We start from the raw sequence: 19,133 nt of genomic DNA on the forward strand, positions 1-19,133 counted from the left end.
TAAATAAATCTTTCAAAGCTCTTTCACATAATATATTTTATCTAAGATTTTTTTTCTACATGGTAACTTTTATTGCGTACGTCAACAATAGAGTTGTTCATTTGTCACCGAGTCTATTGTATAACTCGTAAGTCTCGTAACAGAGGATTCATGCCTTTGCCCTACTTGAGATAAAAAAAAATGCTGTCAACTGTCAAGTGCGTTTATGTTTGGAGAGGTTGGTTCCGTATGTTGGTTTAAACGTGGTAGAGTTATTAATGAGATCGAATAAATTCTTATAAACTTTATAATTTAGATTTCAATTTTATAATTATGCATCCTTTACTTCATGATTTCTATGTTATCAATATTGAGGAATTTAGAGTTGTTGTTGCCTAGTAGCCTAATAAATGTTTGTACTTATTCACCTGAATTCCCGTTGTAGTCTGCAACACGCGACGATTGAGTGGTTTTTATCTTAAGAATCACAAAAAACTAAGAATATTTAGACGGTATTAGTAAAAAGGAACAAAAGCAAGTTACTGGCAACTATTGCACAGAACAGTACCTATGTAAGAAACACAGTAGCCCGTATTTTGATACCAAAAAGATACGCTTATCGCCAACACCTCTAGACCCCTAAAAATCACTACAATATGTTCAAAGAAAATAGGATTAGAAATTCAAAATTCTGGAATACCATTTTTACAACTTTATATTTACAGCCAGTCAAATGCTAATTCTAACGTGAATATTTGAAAATCACATTTATCCGACGGCAAAAAGAAATTGGCATTCAAACAACTCGAAAATATCCAAAATAAGCCTTATTTCGAGAACATTAAGGGTCACTTTTACATAGACACTACTAAAATCTTACAATCCCATGTTTACAATAATGTACAGGATTATCGCACATTTGCGCCATTCATTGAAAAAGATAAAATCGCGCGAAAAAAGTTTGAAAATCGAATGTTAAGGATGCTTGACATTTGTAGTGACGTAATTTGGCGTGCGATAGTTTGATTTGCAATTTTATGGTTAATTTGGCCCCCTTTTTAGTCGATTCCTAAATTGCGTAGGGTGTCATGTTTTATTAAGTTTAAGGGTGCGTCCTAACAAGTGTACGCTGGGGTTGAGTTTGAGCCAATTACTTTAATCCTTCGATAGTTCTTCATTATGAAAATTGCAGCTTTCACTTATAATGACGTACGTACTAACTATATAACCGCTGGTACAAATCCTTTTATCGGTAAGCAGGAATAGTAATAACTGGTTAATCTAGCCGCTGACTAAATATTCATGCTTTAGTTACAAAATCGTTTAATAAGATAAACTTTTGTGCTATATCCATTGCCATACAATGTTAAACTCGTTTCCAATTAAAATAATGCATTTGGTTTCTTTAAAAAAAAGATCATTGGTGACTTATTTTGTCAACAAACTGCAGCATAATACATTTAACCCATAATTGTCCTACTTCTAGGCAAAAGTGGGAAAGTGTCGCCTTCCACACCGAGCAAGGAGGTCAACAAAATTCCTTCTAATTTTTCTCTCACTCCGAAACTTACATAAAAATTTAACCAACCAACCTACACAATAATTTCCGTTCAACACGTTTTACACGCACCTAGCATAAATTCACACAATTTTACTGCATTCGAAGCTCCTACCTACCCTGTGTTGGCGACAGCGCATCAAATGTAACAAAACACCGCGATAAAGAGGTGTAACGTGTCATTTTAATTCTCTCATTCATGTGAACTGGCGTAACGTGAGACAAAATGGCGGCCATCTTTTTATATTGTCTATGATGTAATTATGGCGGGGAATTTGTAATTTGAAATTATGTAACTCTTCAATATACCTAATGCTATTTAATATGCATTCGATAGCAAATGCCTGAAAATAAAAATTAGGTGATTTCTTTTTTCGATGCCCCACGCCAAGAATTTTTAAAAGTACCTAGGTATATGGCGTATTGTCTGCAGTAATTCAGCGCTTGAGCAACTATATTGAAGTACAAGCTCCAGATGTGTACGGAAGCTACTTGAACACAGGTCAAGCCACCTCAATATCTGACTGTCGTAGGCCTATCAATGGATGGAGTAACAGGTCTATTCTTTCAGTTATCATTATGTAGTGAAAAGTAAGTACAGTCTGTGATTTAATAATAGCTTACATTTTTTTTAATAATAACGACAATAAAAGAAAAAATAATAATATTATAAATGTAAACTTTTTATAACGGATACATAGATAAGTTACTTTTAACTTTGTTTTACAATTCATGTTGCAAGTAAACATAAAGGACTTATACCCCGGGTTTCCTAAGACGCAGAAGCTATGAAGTGAACTTAAATATTTAATTATAGGTACATGTAACAATTCAACCAACTGAAACAGAATCGCTGGTAATACACAAATAGTATTCAGTGTCGATTTCAATATGACAGTTACATTTCACGGCACGTCGGCTGTAAGCCATGCGTGTTGCCTGTGCTATTGTTGCAATTTATTTATATAATTAAAAGAATATCGTTCCTGCTGGTGTTTTAAATATAAAAGCTTGAATGTGTGTGTCTGACTGGTTACCATATTTTTTTAAGTCTTTAGCCACTTACTTAACGATTTGCGTTTACGTGTAGGGTCTACGAATTTCTTCAGTTCTCGTAGACATAATCCAAAAAATATACGAGTAATTTAAGAAAATCAACATAAGGATGCTTTAGACCATGAAGTATTTTTTTTTCATGAGTTCTGGACTCTCCTAGTCTATAACAATCTATACTATATAGTATACTATAATATAATAAAGCTGAAGAGTTTGTTTGTTTGTTTGTTTGAACGCGCTAATCTCAGGAACTACTGGTCCGATTTGAAAAAATCTCAGTGTTAGATAGCTCATTTATCGAGGAAGGCTATAGGCTATATAACATCACGCTACGGTCATTAGGAGCGGAGTAGCAACGAAAAATTTTACAAAAACGGGGAAAATTTTGACCCATTCTCTTAGGTGACGCAAGCGAAGTTGCGCGGGTCAGCTAGTGTGTAATAAGTGGTAATAAGTACGCACATAGATACGTACCCTTCAAGATATCGATAATTTCTTCATACATAATATATTTTGCACTAGAGAGAAATTCAGTGCGCAAGCTAGTATGTATAGGTACTACACTCATGAAGTCTTTGAGTATTATCACATTACTAAAAAGTAGAGAAGTAATAACTACGCCTTTACAAAAATAAATAGGTCACTAGGGTAAAACAAATATCAATATCGGTTTCAAATAGCCGGTCTAAATAGAATAATATTTTTTTTATTTACTAGATTATCTGGCCGATACTTTTTTGAATTATTCATAAAAAAAAGTATCCGCCATTAAGAAAGCACCGACAGCTTTTTGCTGAAATAAAAAAAATAAGTGTCAATTATGACAGCTAAGACAAATTGGCGGGAAAAAACTGAACATCTTCGAACACATTCTAACGAATTCCTCAGATGTTTTAAAGTATTAAAAATGCAACTATTTTAAGTATTTTGTTAATATTTTTTTGTTACGCGACACCTCATTATGGCTACTGACTTGTTTTTTTAAATCTATAACGAAGGGTGCAGCGTTAGAACAGTAGGGAAGAGACAAGGAAAAAGTTATTTTGGTAGAGATAGGTAGAGTGTTACGAATTAAATAATTTATGTCAACTTCACGTTCTCTTAATGAATATAAGCGCCGAAAATGCTTTGGAAACCATTCATTTTGCTGCTAATCAATACCAGTAAGTATAAAATAACACTCTTTGCCTCTCATAAGAGTTTTAGCGTTATGCTTTCACCAATCTATAGATTTAAATATTATATTTGTGCACAGCGCGCTGAATGAAGGACGATACCTTTTATGTATTCTTAAAGAAAGAGTTTGATTCACAAGGTCCTATATATATCGTCATAGGCAATCAGTCAAAAAATCAATTGATGCCCGAAAAAAAACACTCGACGTTAAAAAAATTGTTCAACATCAGCTCCACATATTCCTATCGTAATAAAGATAGCAGTCGGGTCACAGCTCGGGTTGTCACGGGGCGTGTGCACTGTCAGTTTTTGTGACAATAAATCTGTCAATGTGCGTCACCCCCGTCACCCCCGTGCTGCGTTCTTACAAACACAGGTTAGGTTAATTAAAGGTTAAAAACTAAGCTTTTTTTACAACAACAAAAAAGTTATTTCTAAGTTTTAGAGCAATACTTATAATAATCATACTCTCATACACAAAATTTAGTTATCATATGGTATGTATACCGTTAGCTATTTATTAGTTAAGTTAGAAAATACGTAAATACGGGTTGCAAAAACATCGAATTCTTTGAAATAAACTAACATAATTCAAGGGATGAACTGAAATGAATGTGATGACACTGAAAAATAGTGCTCTAAAAAGATGACCCAATCATAAAATCGAACCTCCATGAGATAGATATAGATAGAGATATTGAGACTGCTTCCATTATATCTTCACTTAAGAAAATATACTAAGAAAGGCAAAAATTGGCGAGATATCTTCAAAACTACTCTCTTCTAAACCAATTAGAATTAACTAGCCACCCCTTCACAAAACATGATGATAGACAAATTATCTCCCCAATTTGAGGCGCAATTATTCAGTATGGCAACATTGTTATACGACCCGTGCAATAGAAGCTGCGCGCTAATGAATTTAATTGACTCCGCTGGGACTGGGTTGCCATAAATCAGTTGTTAGTCTACATAAGAATATTTCTCATTTAAAATTTTAGTCCTAGATTAAATATAGAGCTTTGCGTTAATACTTTATTTACAGCGAATACACTTTAAATTCATAAGGTAGCTTTGTTTTTGCTTTTTCTTCAAAACTTTTTAGTGTAGGTACGATAGACAGACGTTCCGTTGAAAAAATACCTTTCAGTAACAGTCATTTGAATTTCATATTCAATTCATTTTCATAGTGCAAATACGTAACTGTGAATCGCGAGGTGCCGGATTCGATTCCTAAGCTGGAAAAATACCTCTTTTTCCGCTGAACAGCTCTCCATAACGTCCCGTATACTGAATAAATACTTTTTAAGATTAGGTTGACAACAAAAGCTTCGCCATTAACATATTATTATATTCTGCCTAATTAAATATTTATAATTTATCCTCATACCCTTTTTCTAGATATCAAACTAAAAACATTTCATGTTATAATAATGTTTTTTGAGATAAAATTTTGTTTAATTCGTAAACCTACTAATAAAAGAGATACCTACACTTACTAGTCTTAAACCCTAGTAACACGAAGATGCACTTACTACAGTTTTTTTAACAAACAAAATTTCATTTCACAAACTAAACAAGCGAAAGCACACTCAATTAGCGATTATTAACCCTTCAGCAACAACATATGTTGTAACAATGAGTGATCAGCCGAGGATTATGTACGTGACATCCCGAGGGTCCGCAGGTGATGGACGCGACAAATTACTGGCTCTAATCAGAAGGGTCATGTTTTAGCTTTTTTGGAAAGGGTTTCTGGAATTCGATGTAGCAGATTTAAGATACAACAGTGAGGTACAAAAAAATACGTTTAAAAAAATCGAGTTTAAAAACTTAATACAGATTTATTTCAACACATTTTCACTTTCAATCTTAAGAAGAAGAAATTACATTACGCTTTCCTGTTTGGAAAATTTATCTTGTTTTAGAATGATTGATAGTTGTATCAAGCTCCCTATAATACATTTCACTTCTATATCGCAAGAACTTTTATATCCAACTAACACTTTGTTACATGTGGGAGTCGAACCTACTACAGCCCCAACGCATGAAAGGCAGCAGCCTACCTTCCCAATACACCATGATTGCCATCAGTTTAAAATAAAATAATTATTGTTTTAACGATCGGGAAGTACGCAATCATAATTTGCCAATCATGTTATAGTGTTACCCTTTTTTCAGAAAATCTGAGTATGTGAGGCGAGGGTGTAAAGTTAAAAATGTGACTCGGATTCTGTAATTAAAGCACTGGCAAAGATGTCAACGCCATCTCTGTAAGCAAATTAGTTATGAAGTATTTCCATTTACCATTGAGTTCTATCTACTTTCAATAGATGGCGTCCAGAACAAAGTATATAGTCTAGTGATGTGTATGGTGATATCGATTATCACAACAATACGGTATTGTTATTTTATTTTGTTTGTTTATTAATGTCGTCGTATTCATATTGTTTTATTAGTATTAGTATTTAGCGTAGGGATGATGAAATAAATAACAGCAAACAAATATTTTGACGTCATTTATTCATAAAGACAATTCAATAAATGAACGCACTAAATTACAATAATTTTGAGATATGTCACTTAAATACTATTCGGTGGTGTTTATTACGTCTTAACACATTACTACAATTATGTTGGTGTTTTATATTTATTAGAATTCTTACTTTAGTATAACTGATCGATCGGTTCGCGGATTATGAGAAGGTTCTCAACCTTAGCAATAACAAGAGGAAAGAATCAAGTTCATAATAACACCACCTTTTCGTTATATTCATAATTAATTATGTATATAATAAGCTACAATACTTTAACGCTATTGTTATAAGATGTTACTGGAAGACAAATCGTATGGCATATAATATTTTAGTACAATATCATTTAATACAAATGCACCGATATGTACGTAACGCTACCAAAACTATTGAGGAAAAAAATCTACGGGAGTACAATACAAAATATTAGGAAAATAGAATTATATATTTATTTTTTATTATTCTCATCTAGTAGAAAAAGTTTTCAGAAATGTCAGATTTTTTTTCATAAAAATGAATGTAATTATTTTATAAGATAGTTAGAGCCCGACCGACAGTTGGGTGACACCGGATCACTCACTATCCGAACATTTAGCACTGTGGTTTTATTTCAAAAAAATTAATCATCTACTTGTAAAAATTACACTGCGTTTTGACAACATAGAAAAAGAATTGGAAAAAGCCTATTCCTTTCCTTTAAAGCTTTCATAAGCCTCTTTGAGCCGAACAACGACCTTCAGCCGGGCCCTTTAATAGTAGAATCTCAAGATGAAACGACAGTGATATCCAAATCTCAAAATTCGAAAAGTGGCTTACTTAGTCAAGAAATATTTACAATACAATAGATAAGAGAAGCTATTGTAATGTATAAATATATCGAAAAAATTTAATATACAAAAAAAAGCAAGGTATAGCTGCCAAACAAAAGCTATGTACAGCTACAAGCGAACAAGGGACTATAAAACTAACTTAGTCTAGCCGTAACTCGAGACAAATCATAGCTTACGATACAACAGTGATCACAAACGCATGTTTCACATTTAACTTATACATTATACACGAAAAAACGATATGTTTATTTGTAATTGATGAGTATTAGTAATAAATTATATAATGTCTTTCGACTTTAATTATGAAAGCATAACACACAGCGAATCTTAACTAGCAAAACTTGCCCACTAGTGTCACTGAGATTATAATATTTAAACAATTACTCTAAAATATGTCTTTACTATACAAACAATTATACTAAAAGGAGAATCAATAGTTTGCTATACGCGGTTAAGGAAATACAGTATAAAAATAACTATTATAGAATGGAAGTATTGAGAGGTAGATAGATATAGGTTTCTGAAACGAACGTATTTGTACTTATACATATAAAAATACGAGCCTATAGCAATAAAATTCACACGAAAAATATTTATTATTACTAAAAAGTAATATATTATACAATATTTACTTAATTACACACTTAAAACTATATAGACACTAGTGTGGAGCAAGGTTTGCGCACAAATACAACATCGAATATATCAGCCACTTGTCGCAACGACGGCGTTTGATAAAAAACGTACTTATTGCTTGTACACGTACTATCGAGTAGTCTCCTACCGCAAACAATCACAAATTAATATATTCTTTATTATAATTACGATAATGATATTATAAATTATATTATTATCATCTGATATGTATTATGAGTAATGATTAACTATGATTAATGTTAAATGATACGAATTTTGTTAAATTAACGTATGTATTTTCATGGGCGTATTCAGAAAGGCTCAATTTATACTCGGGGCTTAGTCTCTCTGTATGTTTATTAATTGACGTTTTATTTTACTAGTAAGACTGTCTGTCTAATTCCTAGGTATTGCAAACTTAGCGCTAGATGTTATTTTTATTATCTTTTCTTATTCTTGATTATTTCCACTCCTTTCCAAAAAGTCTATCGTCCATCAATTGTTGACAATATTAATTTTAATATGACCACAGATTGGCTTCAATCACTTTTAGCATCTAGTTAATTGCGCGAGTGAATAATAGTTAAAGTTACTAGCGGTCCTACTTTTTAGTTAGTTAGTTACTCGGCTCTTACGCTAGTATTTAAGATAAAAATGTACTTAAACAACTATCTCATGAGAGAAACCAATTGGTGGCCCATTTTATGATGATAATTTCTATATTGGTTGTTAATTATTAGGTTGTTTAGTAATAGTTCTGTATACGCCCACAAATTATCCTACTCTAACGATATTTCAAATTATATGTAAGCCAATTTTCATTTAAAACAAACCATTATTAATAAGACTTACCTATTTAGCTTATTTTGGGAATACATGGGGATTAAATACATCATCAACTTTTCAACAACATTTTATATAATTTCTGAGTATTTGAGAGCATAATTGCATCTTGGATATACATATAAATATAAAACAGTTATTTTGATTATATTATTGTAACTATGCTAATATCGACGAGACCGATTCTCGATATAACGTTATCGACAGCGCGCAACACTAATTCATCAAAGTTTTCGTCAATATTTTTTTCGCTCGAGTTTTTTTGCGTTTTTATAATAAATCGGAAACGTTTTGCAAGCATTTTTTCGTTTATTCTTTATTACTTAAAAACGTAATAAATTACAAAAGGATATACAATTACTGTCGATTTATTTTTATTCATTCTGTTAAAACCAAACATAGTCGACAAAAAATACTAATTTAAATGGTATATTTGTGAAAATATAAAAATACTAAGTATTATTATCGATTTATTATAAAAAACGCATTAAACAATATTCGTTTGACACATTACACTTTCGGACATATTTTGGAAACTACCATATTTGATCTTACTTTCACGCCTGAAAGCCTATTTCAAAAATACTGAAATCAAAGTACAACTAAATTTATAATCACTTATAATCCTTTTTTGTAATAGCTCTGAATTATTCAGCCAACAATTCATTATGAAGAAACTCAAAATACCCTAAAAAAATATTTTTCGTTCAGTTTTCACGTTTCTATCTCCAAAACATGTCCGAAAGTTCGACAAATGTCATTAAATTATTATTTATCTCACTTGCCTTACACATAACAACAGTTTAGTCTACCTTTCTAAGAAACCGCTTGGCATTACAATATATTGACATCTCACTAATTCAACCTTCTACTTCGAAACTGCTTCATATACATTAAAAAACCATTTAAATTAAAAAACTACACGGCAAAAACAAATCCTTAAATTATTTTCTTTATAAAAGTCAAAAATTAGAAAGAATTTCGCCGCTTTTTTATTAAAGTTCTAACAGTTTGTTTCAGTTTGGTATACTATCTAGTATTTATCTAAATAAATGTACTTTTAATATTTTTTATTATCGTCAATCACTTCCATTACAATTATCATTAAACCTCTTCTTTGTGTTCATTATTCGAGTTTTGTGGCAACATTGAAAATCCAAATAAAATTGTAAATATTAAAAATATTTAAATAATCAACCCTTAACCCACCCAAAACGTAAACCCCTTCAGAAAAAACTATCAATTAACTTTACATACAAAAGTATACTAACAAATCAAGAACATAACTCGGACATAAAAATATACAAATCATCAATTATTTTATCCTTCAGTAACTAAAAAACACACATTATAATATCAAATTACAAAACAAATCCCTTTTCACCATAAACTTAACTCCCTAAAAACTCCAAAAAAATATCGATATACCAAAAACCCAACTCTATACCAGAAAACAACAAAAACCAACTCCAAAATGAACAATACAATCAAAATACGCTTATTAACAAAATTTTTACATAATTAAATAAGAATTTATCAATTATTTAACTAAATTTTTACTTAAAAAATAACAACATACGTTTAACTAAAGAATTCTTCAAGTAATCTACTCCATAGTATCATATTGTACCTTCTTTACTTTTAAATAGCGCCATGCTGCATATGCACATAGAGTGGCGGCAGTGGCTAATGCTAGAGCCGCCCCCACGGCGACAGGGGCCGCCTCGGCGCGGGCTCGAGCCGCGCGGGCGCAGGCCCACGGGGGACCGAACTCACCGCCACGTTTGTACATGAATGGCTGTAGACGCATTTCGCGCAGGTAGAGTTTGGCGCGGTGACCTGTTTGAGGGCTGAAAATAATAAAGAAACACGTCGTTGAAATAAATCCGCAGCTTTTTATGAGAAAAGAACTAGATAAAATTAAGATTTATTCTATGATTAGGACCGAAACACATTTTACCATAGGGGTAAAAACCAAAGAATGCTTGCCTAAACTTGCCTCATTTACATCTATACATCTATATGTCATTCATGCCAATACCAATGCTTCTTTCATTTAGTCTAAAGCTTTCGGTTACATCTATCACAAAACGTAATCCCTAAAACACAGTTTCAATGGGCCTAATAACGATCTAATAAATACTTAAAACACTAAAGGCACAAATGCAATCAAAACAGTCAATTTCAAACAGAATATTACAAATAACTAAAATGGCATATGCCTTCTGCAAGGTACAATACTAGGGCCATTCCTATCCCGTGCATCTCATTGCTTATATGCATATTTCACTGCATGTATTATTATGTACTTACTTAGCATCTTCCTCTTGCAACTCAATGACAGTTTCCTCAGGACAGGAGTAGGACTTCCCCACGGGTGTAGGGAACAGCAGGTCTCTGGAGTCGGTGCTGAGCGTCACCTTCCTGCCTTGGTTCGCGGCGTGCTCCAGGATCCTTGCGCTCGAGTTGTACGTCAGTTTGATGCTGTCGGCGTACCAACGTTCACCGCCTGGCGTCTGGAGAAAAACAAGAGAGCTCTTAGTAACAATATTTTTTTTTATTTGTAAAATACACTTATGTTTTACAGTGCGGAAAGGACTTCTTCTTTTCACTTCTATATGGATTACTTTGTATATAATCTTGTCTAAATGATCGTACTTATGTAATTAACATATCTTGTCAGCTATTGTTGTGAAAACATTTAAATAATGTTGTTATTTTGTACTCTCAGGTTCTATATTGATAACTCTTGTTTTATCCGAAGAAAATCTAAACATAGAAAAGCTGTCAGTAGTCAGTTAAACTTAAAATTCATCAGTATTTTAGATCACAATCTCATTCTAGATTACTTTGGAATAGTCTGAAGCCTTTGTATGGCATAGAACTCACTTTAGCGAAAGACCACTCGAGAGCGAAGTCCTTGAAGGTGAGCACCAATGTCTGCGCGTCACCGTCCTTACACGTACCGCCTACATTCGCGTTGTTCGGCACGAACGTGTTCGCGTCCTAGAAAAGAAAAGACACACGAATTCTTCAATATATCTGCTTAATTATCTGAAATAATGGAACAAATTAATGGCAGGTCGATCTAGATGATTCTTACAAAAGCATTATTTTTTATTATTTATTTATTTATTTATTATTTATTTAGCAGGCATGCAGTTGTATACAACTGGTTAATGCCTGTATCCTGGTAATTCGCTATGATGTAATCATTCATTAAATAAATATATGTCTAGTCTATTTTTGAATTGATTGACAGTTTCAGCTTCGACTACATTCTTTGGAAGTTTGTTCCACGGTCTGAGAATTCGGTTTGACAAGTAGTGCTTGTGAGGATTGTTGTTCGACAAGCTGGTACACAGATTTAAATGAATTATTTTTGTCCGATATACGAAGGACCTGCTTTCAAAAATCATAATAAAATTAAGATGCTGACTTATTTCGGCATTTCATATAAGTTGGCACAATGCCAAAAGACAGGAAAATCTCTGTACTTAAGAAGAAACCTTGAAACATGAGCATTCTTAATTAAGGTAAAGTTTGACAATTTAAGTTAAGTTACTGAAAGTATGTCCAATAATTCAAAAGGACTTTAAATTATACAAGAAATCAACAGTCATTCTGTTTCAAAATTCCAATCGGAACCTACATTTCCACGTTTCAATCAAAAATAATACACGAACTCCTAATCCTGATCCGCAAAAAGCTATCCAATCTCTCACATAAGTCTAAACCCCGGTTTTAACATTCGGCTCAAATAATTACAAACAGTATTAATTATCACGCTTGAATAAAACATTTTTAATTAATTCAAACCTCAGCTGAAACAGCATCAGTTAATTAAATAAAACCGCCTGGATTTCATGTTGTTGATTTATTTACGAACTTCTCTCATGTATGATGATATATTTCATCAAAAGCTTTTATTACTGTTAGAGTATAACTCTCTGCTAGAAGTACCTAATGGTGCTAAAGTATATATCTTAATCGATCAGAGACGGAGGTGTACAGCTTGTGTTTTATACACAAAAAAAAGAAAAAAATAATAAAAAAAATTATGGACTAACTTTTAGAGAAATGAAAAAATGGAGAACACTCTTTACTTCTTCTCTGCTCTCTTCTAATTTATCATTTTTTAGACTACAATGATGATAGCTTATGTTTTAAGAAAGAAAAGCCATGTAAGTGACCTGTAGCTCTAATTTCTATAGACTGCGCCATCGACTTGAGACGTTAAAAAATATTTAAAGATATCTTGCAAAATATATAGCGTTATAATACAAGAACAATTTCTGGGCGCTGATTAATTAATCATACAAAATTTGTCGACACTCAATAGTAGTAGGAAATATCCCCAATGATACATATTATTATGTAGATACCAATACCCCAAGGGGATTACCGCGCTGATGCGTTGTGTTTGTTGTTTGATGTTCCAGGTTGTTGCGGTCAGTCAACAACAAGCATGAAGCAACAAAGGTAAACACCGCGTGACCGCGTTAATTCCCTGTCGCGTTGTGTATTAATAGCTGACGGATAAAGCTCGCAATGATACACACTTTATATGTTTATATGTTAAAGTAATGATGCTGCTCTGACCATTTATATAATTATTTATAGGTCGAAATATGGGTGTTTTTTTTTGTGTTTCGGATTGTGGCCACATATTTACCGTTGCTATCATTTTAGACGTAGTAATCTAATGAAAAACTATCGCTATTCGTGACACTATTCGGGGAAAATCTGTAATTTCCAAGCATATTTATAATTTGGCGGTTGAAGTTTGTTCTATTAACTGCCCGTTACATTTATTTAGAAGACGAATGTTTTGTAGTTTTTGGAGCTATTACACTACGCATTACACATTCTCCTCTATACTTTCACCAATCATTTCTCAACTCTGACATGACGATATAAAAGAAACTTGGAGTCAAAGACGTTGGTTTACACATCCGTGCCCAGTCTTTGTCTTACACCATTTCCATCTAGCTCTTAGGTACCCAATGGAGACGATACCGCTCCCTAGGGGGCACTGGATTTTTAATGGGGGAAAATAGCAGGTCCAAACAAAAGGCGCCAAAAGAATCATTTTTCTTCTCTCTAAAGCCACCCTCTTTACAAGGAAATATGATTAGTCCACAAAAGATTGGGAATGATCTAGCTTGTTCTAAAAATAGTACTAGTACTTACAGCTCGCTCGTTAAGTTTGGTGACATAAGATATGTCAAGCAGCGCGTCCACCATCAGCAGTATGCAAGTCTCGCTGCTGCCTATCAGTCGATACGTCGCTGTGTTCAGGCTTCGTTCTGTCACCGCTTCCTGTAACACATCATATTGGTAATGTTAGTAAGAGAATGTAGTGTAATTCGAGGTCGTGCGATACATTGTTTGTATGTTTGCAAGTCCCCGATACAAGAGCATAATTTATAATGCTACGGCCAGATTTTTCTATTATTCATACTAATTTTTGACAGGTTAGAACTTTTAAGAAATAAAAATCTCAGTAAGTTAGAGAGAAAAAGATGTTTGCTTAATGTATCTATTGTCAATTTCTTAACCCGGTTTGTAGTTGTACCTGCACATTGCTGGAATGTGGGACATTCCAGCAGGCGGGTGAGTCATGAAACATTATTTATATATGGTAGGGTCACGAGTCTCTTCGAAAGTTAATGCAAATAGTCACACAGGGTTATCCCGTCTATCATTTTAATTAATCAAGGCAATTTTAGCGATGCGATTTTTGTCAACAAAGTTTACTTTTTTTAGAATAGCCCTGTGTGATATCAGATCGTAATGTATTTCTATACATTCTATTCTTCTCTGGCTCTACCTCGCCAAACGACATTTTACCGATCAAAAGAATTTAAAAGACTGAAGAGAAAGTACTTTGCAGAATATAATTAATTCTTATAACCTTATATGTGGCGCTTTCTGTAAGAAAAATGGTTGTGTATGCTACTCACCGTAGATCCACCAGGTGCGACAGTAGTCTTGCTATACTTGGTGACCCTCGGCCTCCTCGTGGACGCCTGACTGTCGAGCTGCAGCCCCTGCACCGAACACACCACCAGCACTGCCAACACACACCGCATAGATGAAACTAAACCCTCCACACTACACAAACTTGCACTCGGTATTATCGAGTAGGGAACATTTAAAATTACTTCACGAAAGTAGTTTTGATACACTAATCATTTTAGACAGCACTTTCGTTTCACAATCGGTAGTGTTAGTGACCGTTTGACATTGGAAATTACTTAAAAACTAATTACGTCACTACAAGTCTGAAGCGCGATTTTCCAAACTCGATACTATCGAGTGTTTGACATTTATAAATATTAGATGCTGTACACTAAACACAGACAAGCCTTGAGCGTGATTTCCCAATCTCAAACAAAATAGTTCTTGTGGAATACGCTAGAGGCTTTTATTAGTTCTTCATCTTAATTGCCGATAGTCTGTCGATGTTTTTCAACATCTACTTGGTCCATGAGAAAAACATCTAAACACAAATGTCTTTGTCACCGATCACATCCTATTCTAGACTGAATATAACCCTAAGTACTAAGTCCGCACTAGGTCATAGAGATTTCACAGAGTCGGTTTCAGGTCAAAATTGTCCGTAATTTTACTGTAGTTTCGTCAAATTATCTTTGAAGAGAAACGATATTTTTTGCGAAGCAATTGTCCTTATTTTGCTAACATCATATTGAAAGTAATTACAGATAATATTTTTATATAATTTTCTAGTCCTTTCCATATCAAAACAATTATTATTCACATTAAATAGTATGTTACTCCGCACTATACACACTAGGTTACACTGAACATAGTATCTTTTTGAAATTTTCCGAATTTTATTTGTAAAATTATTTCGCTTTAGAAACTGAACAACTTTATCTTCCCGCGTGCATCTGCACTCTACGATCTTAAAGATTTGATTTGTTTAGTGATGATAGAAAACGTTGTCGATAAAAATATCTATAGTTTTTAAAAGTTAAACTATTTTAAACATGGAAAGTAAAAATCCCGCTTTTTGGTTTCGAAATTTAAGAAATAGGCCTCATTAAGACATAGACCTTACTTTACTTGAATTACCTACTATACTTGAAAAATAAAGAACTTTTAACAGCAAATCATTTTAATGACTCGAGTACAGACTATATTTGTTTTACAATAATTTTATAATAATTCTGAACAACTTCAATACCACGAATAGATAAGGCGAAATATCAAACAACACTCAAAATAGAACAATAGTCTGAATAAGAAACTTCGTCTAAGTAAATGCGAGTCTATTAAAACAATCTTAACCCTAGATTTGATCTAGAACTTTGAGAAAGCACTAATGTAATCTATTATTCACATACAAAGAAAACTCCTTCACAACAATTTGCTTGTCCTTACCCGCCCGCAAATTCACGATACAGGAATGTAGGGTTGTACAGAAACTTTTATCCGCATCAGTATAAATGCGGAATTTCTTCAAGAATTAACAATTCACGGTTCTCAAAAGTTAATGCAAGTTAATGTGGAAGGTTGGAAGGTTCTTTCTATGATCGGGATATATAAATACGCTCGAAAATCTAGCGAAAGTCCCCTTAATTGCCCAAAAACTCCGCATTTGCCACTCATAACACTTCTAATTGAATTTAAACCTTTACACTTCTGTATCTACAAAACTTAACACACGGTTCTGGAACTTTCATTGCCACATTGGTTTAAATATAGTCTAGTTCAATTAATGTTTTAAAGGCTAATCGCATACTTTAAAATCAGCCTAGCCTTTCTTCCAACTATGTTGGACTCATCTTCCAGTCTCACCGGATGCAGCTGAATACCAGTATTTTACTTGGAGCGACTACCTATCGGACTTCCACAACCAAGTTACCTGGATTATAACAAGATACCACTCGGTTAGACTGGTTGTCAGAATAACTTATACTCTTACTTAAAAACTTACAACCCTGCACGAATGATTAATATGTTTTTTCGCAACGCATATTTGAAACTTAGTAAAAGGCGAAGTGATTAATGATATAGAACATTTCACAACAATAGCTTTGGGTGTAAAGTGATAAAATTCAAGTCATCGTGTAAAAATAGGGTGTGTGGCTATTTATGTTCAGTCTATTTATACTGCGGTACTGTTCTATAAATGGCTGCTGATGTCATGGTAAGTGATACCTAGAAATATAATGACGCTGTTTGAAACTTTGCTTTGAAATTTTAAACAGTTGTCTATACGACTCTTTGTTATTTTGAGCTTTCTCTCTGATTATATATAATATAACTCATAACTTACTAGTCTGCCAATTAATTTATAGGTAATTTCAATACATTGCAGTAATCAAACAAATAAAAAAAAGAAAAGCAGGACTCCCGGTCTTTCACGTTTCGATAACTCCTTATTCTTCAAGTAAAACATAACACGTCGTATAAAAACGTTCATAGTTTCACTTAATAAACTTAATATTTTGATTTAAGGAAGTACATAATAATATTTATCAATTAGATGTCAATATAAGACAGCGACCTCTAGTATTACACGTTAGTACTACTCAAACACCCTGCGTTAGTTCTGAATCGCACAATAAAAATTTACTAAAAACCATTACATATTAAATTCAGAACCTTAACCTTCACCGATTATAAAGAACAACTTTAATATGAAAGTAATAAAGCCAATCTTAAAATAAATCAAGGTTTCCCTGGAGAGTCATAAGTGTGTATCCAGACATTGATGACCAGCAATATCCATCCATCGGCTAATAAAATCTTACTGCTATCACAAATCCTGTCGGTTATGGCTTCTCCAGGGATCTCCTGCAAAATGTACGTATTGTAGAGCTATTTATGTAGTAATTATAATTTCAAATGGAATTAATGGACTCATTTTGTCATTTTCAGTTGATTAGCTTGTGAAATTATGTGTATGAGTCCCTGTAAAGTCTGTAATCTGGTATGTTATTAGGTAACAGACTTATGTTACAATTTTCAAAACGATATTAGGTTTTAATAGTTAATTTTCAGGAACATATTGATATTTTACTCAGTTCAGTCATTACATTAAACAATTCCAAGGTATATTTATGTGCCAATAAATTAATTTTGGTATAAATTTCTTTCTTTTCAGTCATAAAAGGTACAGTGTCATATGACAATACGCATAATAAAGCAACATTTCTATTTAAGTGTGCATAAAAACAATTTAAAGATAAAGCTGAAAAAGAGGTTTCTTTTATGTACATATTATTTTTACTCCTACACATTTTGTTACTGCGACAAAGAACCTTCACAAAAAATGAACTATCGATATAAACGTCTTTGAGTCTTCCCATCACTAGATCACTTAGCCCGTGCCGTAGTCCGTACATTTAAGTGTTTATTCGGCACGGCCATTGTGGAAACTTTATAGCATGACCAACAGACGATTGTAATATCTCCTACTATATGAATCAACAACATATATATTTATTACGGCTATCGAACTATTTTCTTGACGTTTCGGCCAGTATACACCAAAGGTAATCTCACTCAACATGTTTAATCATATTTAACACTGTTTAATAAACACGAAAGTTAAAATGATTTCGTTAAAATAATCTTGAAAGACATTACATTTAGATATTTTGTATCCCACGAAAAAGTTAAGTATTTTTTAAATTCGTTTCAGTTAACGTAGGTCATGGTCAGAAAAACAAAGAAGAAATAGCGTTCCAATATTTTGAATATCTCAAAACATTTATTTAATCTTCATATAGGTATTAAGGTAAGTGGTCATCCTATCGTCAGTCGTTGCCACCTGACGGCATTTTTATAGTTATTTTGCTATTCTTAACTCATCAACTCGTTACTATTGAAACTATTAAAGTTTTGAATTAACTTTGCTCCAGCAAATTTCAAATAAACAGCCTTTAGATATTGTTAATTGAATAAGTTCAGACACCGAGCAATAGTACAATAGTTTTCCAACTACGTTAAATCAACAATTATTTAATGAAACTTCGTGAAGTTGGACTCAAATGGTTTGGAAGTGAATATAGCTAGGTTAATGTATAAATGGGATGAATAGATGTATTAAATACATACTCAACTACAGCCCTAGGTAGACAACAGACAACACACGCGCATAAAATCAGGCCTTTTTCCAATGAGATAGGCCGAAAAACAATAAAACGCCATTTGCTAATCTAGCTACGGTCATACTGTCTTTGCTTAATTTACATAAATACCTTATCATACAGGACTAATAGTTTTAAAAATGAGACAGGTGGACGAATGGGATCTTTAGGAGACAGCCCTTTTATTGATTGGTTCTTTTGAAGCCACACTCTTAAATCTATTATCTTAAACCCGTCGGGTTGGTAGACCGAAATCAAAACTAAGAGGTCAGGCTCTACGTAGGACCGGCTGGAACGCGGAGTATCCAATTGGAGTTACCGCGTCCTGGCCACGTTATGGTGGCCGTGGAAGGAACACCGTCAGGTTTTTAGTCGGTATGCCCAAGCTACAGCC

The 19,133-nt window shown here is 33.2% G+C and overlaps 1 protein-coding gene across 1 annotated transcript in view; it reads right to left on the reverse strand.

Annotated features, from left to right (window-relative positions):
- Positions 1-6,277: 6,277 nt before the first annotated feature.
- Positions 6,278-19,133, reverse strand: part of LOC142984222 (uncharacterized) — a 36,993-nt gene continuing 24,137 nt past the window's right edge. Inside the window, exons 2-6 of the mRNA XM_076131671.1 lie at positions 14,579-14,688; positions 13,806-13,934; positions 11,502-11,618; positions 10,926-11,128; positions 6,278-10,462 (exon numbers count right to left, since the gene is read on the reverse strand). Coding sequence (XP_075987786.1) covers positions 10,219-10,462; positions 10,926-11,128; positions 11,502-11,618; positions 13,806-13,934; positions 14,579-14,688 — 803 coding nt within the window. The 3' untranslated portion in view covers positions 6,278-10,218. The remainder of the gene's footprint in view (positions 10,463-10,925; positions 11,129-11,501; positions 11,619-13,805; positions 13,935-14,578; positions 14,689-19,133) is intronic.

This window comes from Anticarsia gemmatalis, chromosome 26, assembly GCF_050436995.1.
Source record: "Anticarsia gemmatalis isolate Benzon Research Colony breed Stoneville strain chromosome 26, ilAntGemm2 primary, whole genome shotgun sequence".
Lineage (NCBI taxonomy): Eukaryota > Metazoa > Arthropoda > Insecta > Lepidoptera > Erebidae > Anticarsia > Anticarsia gemmatalis.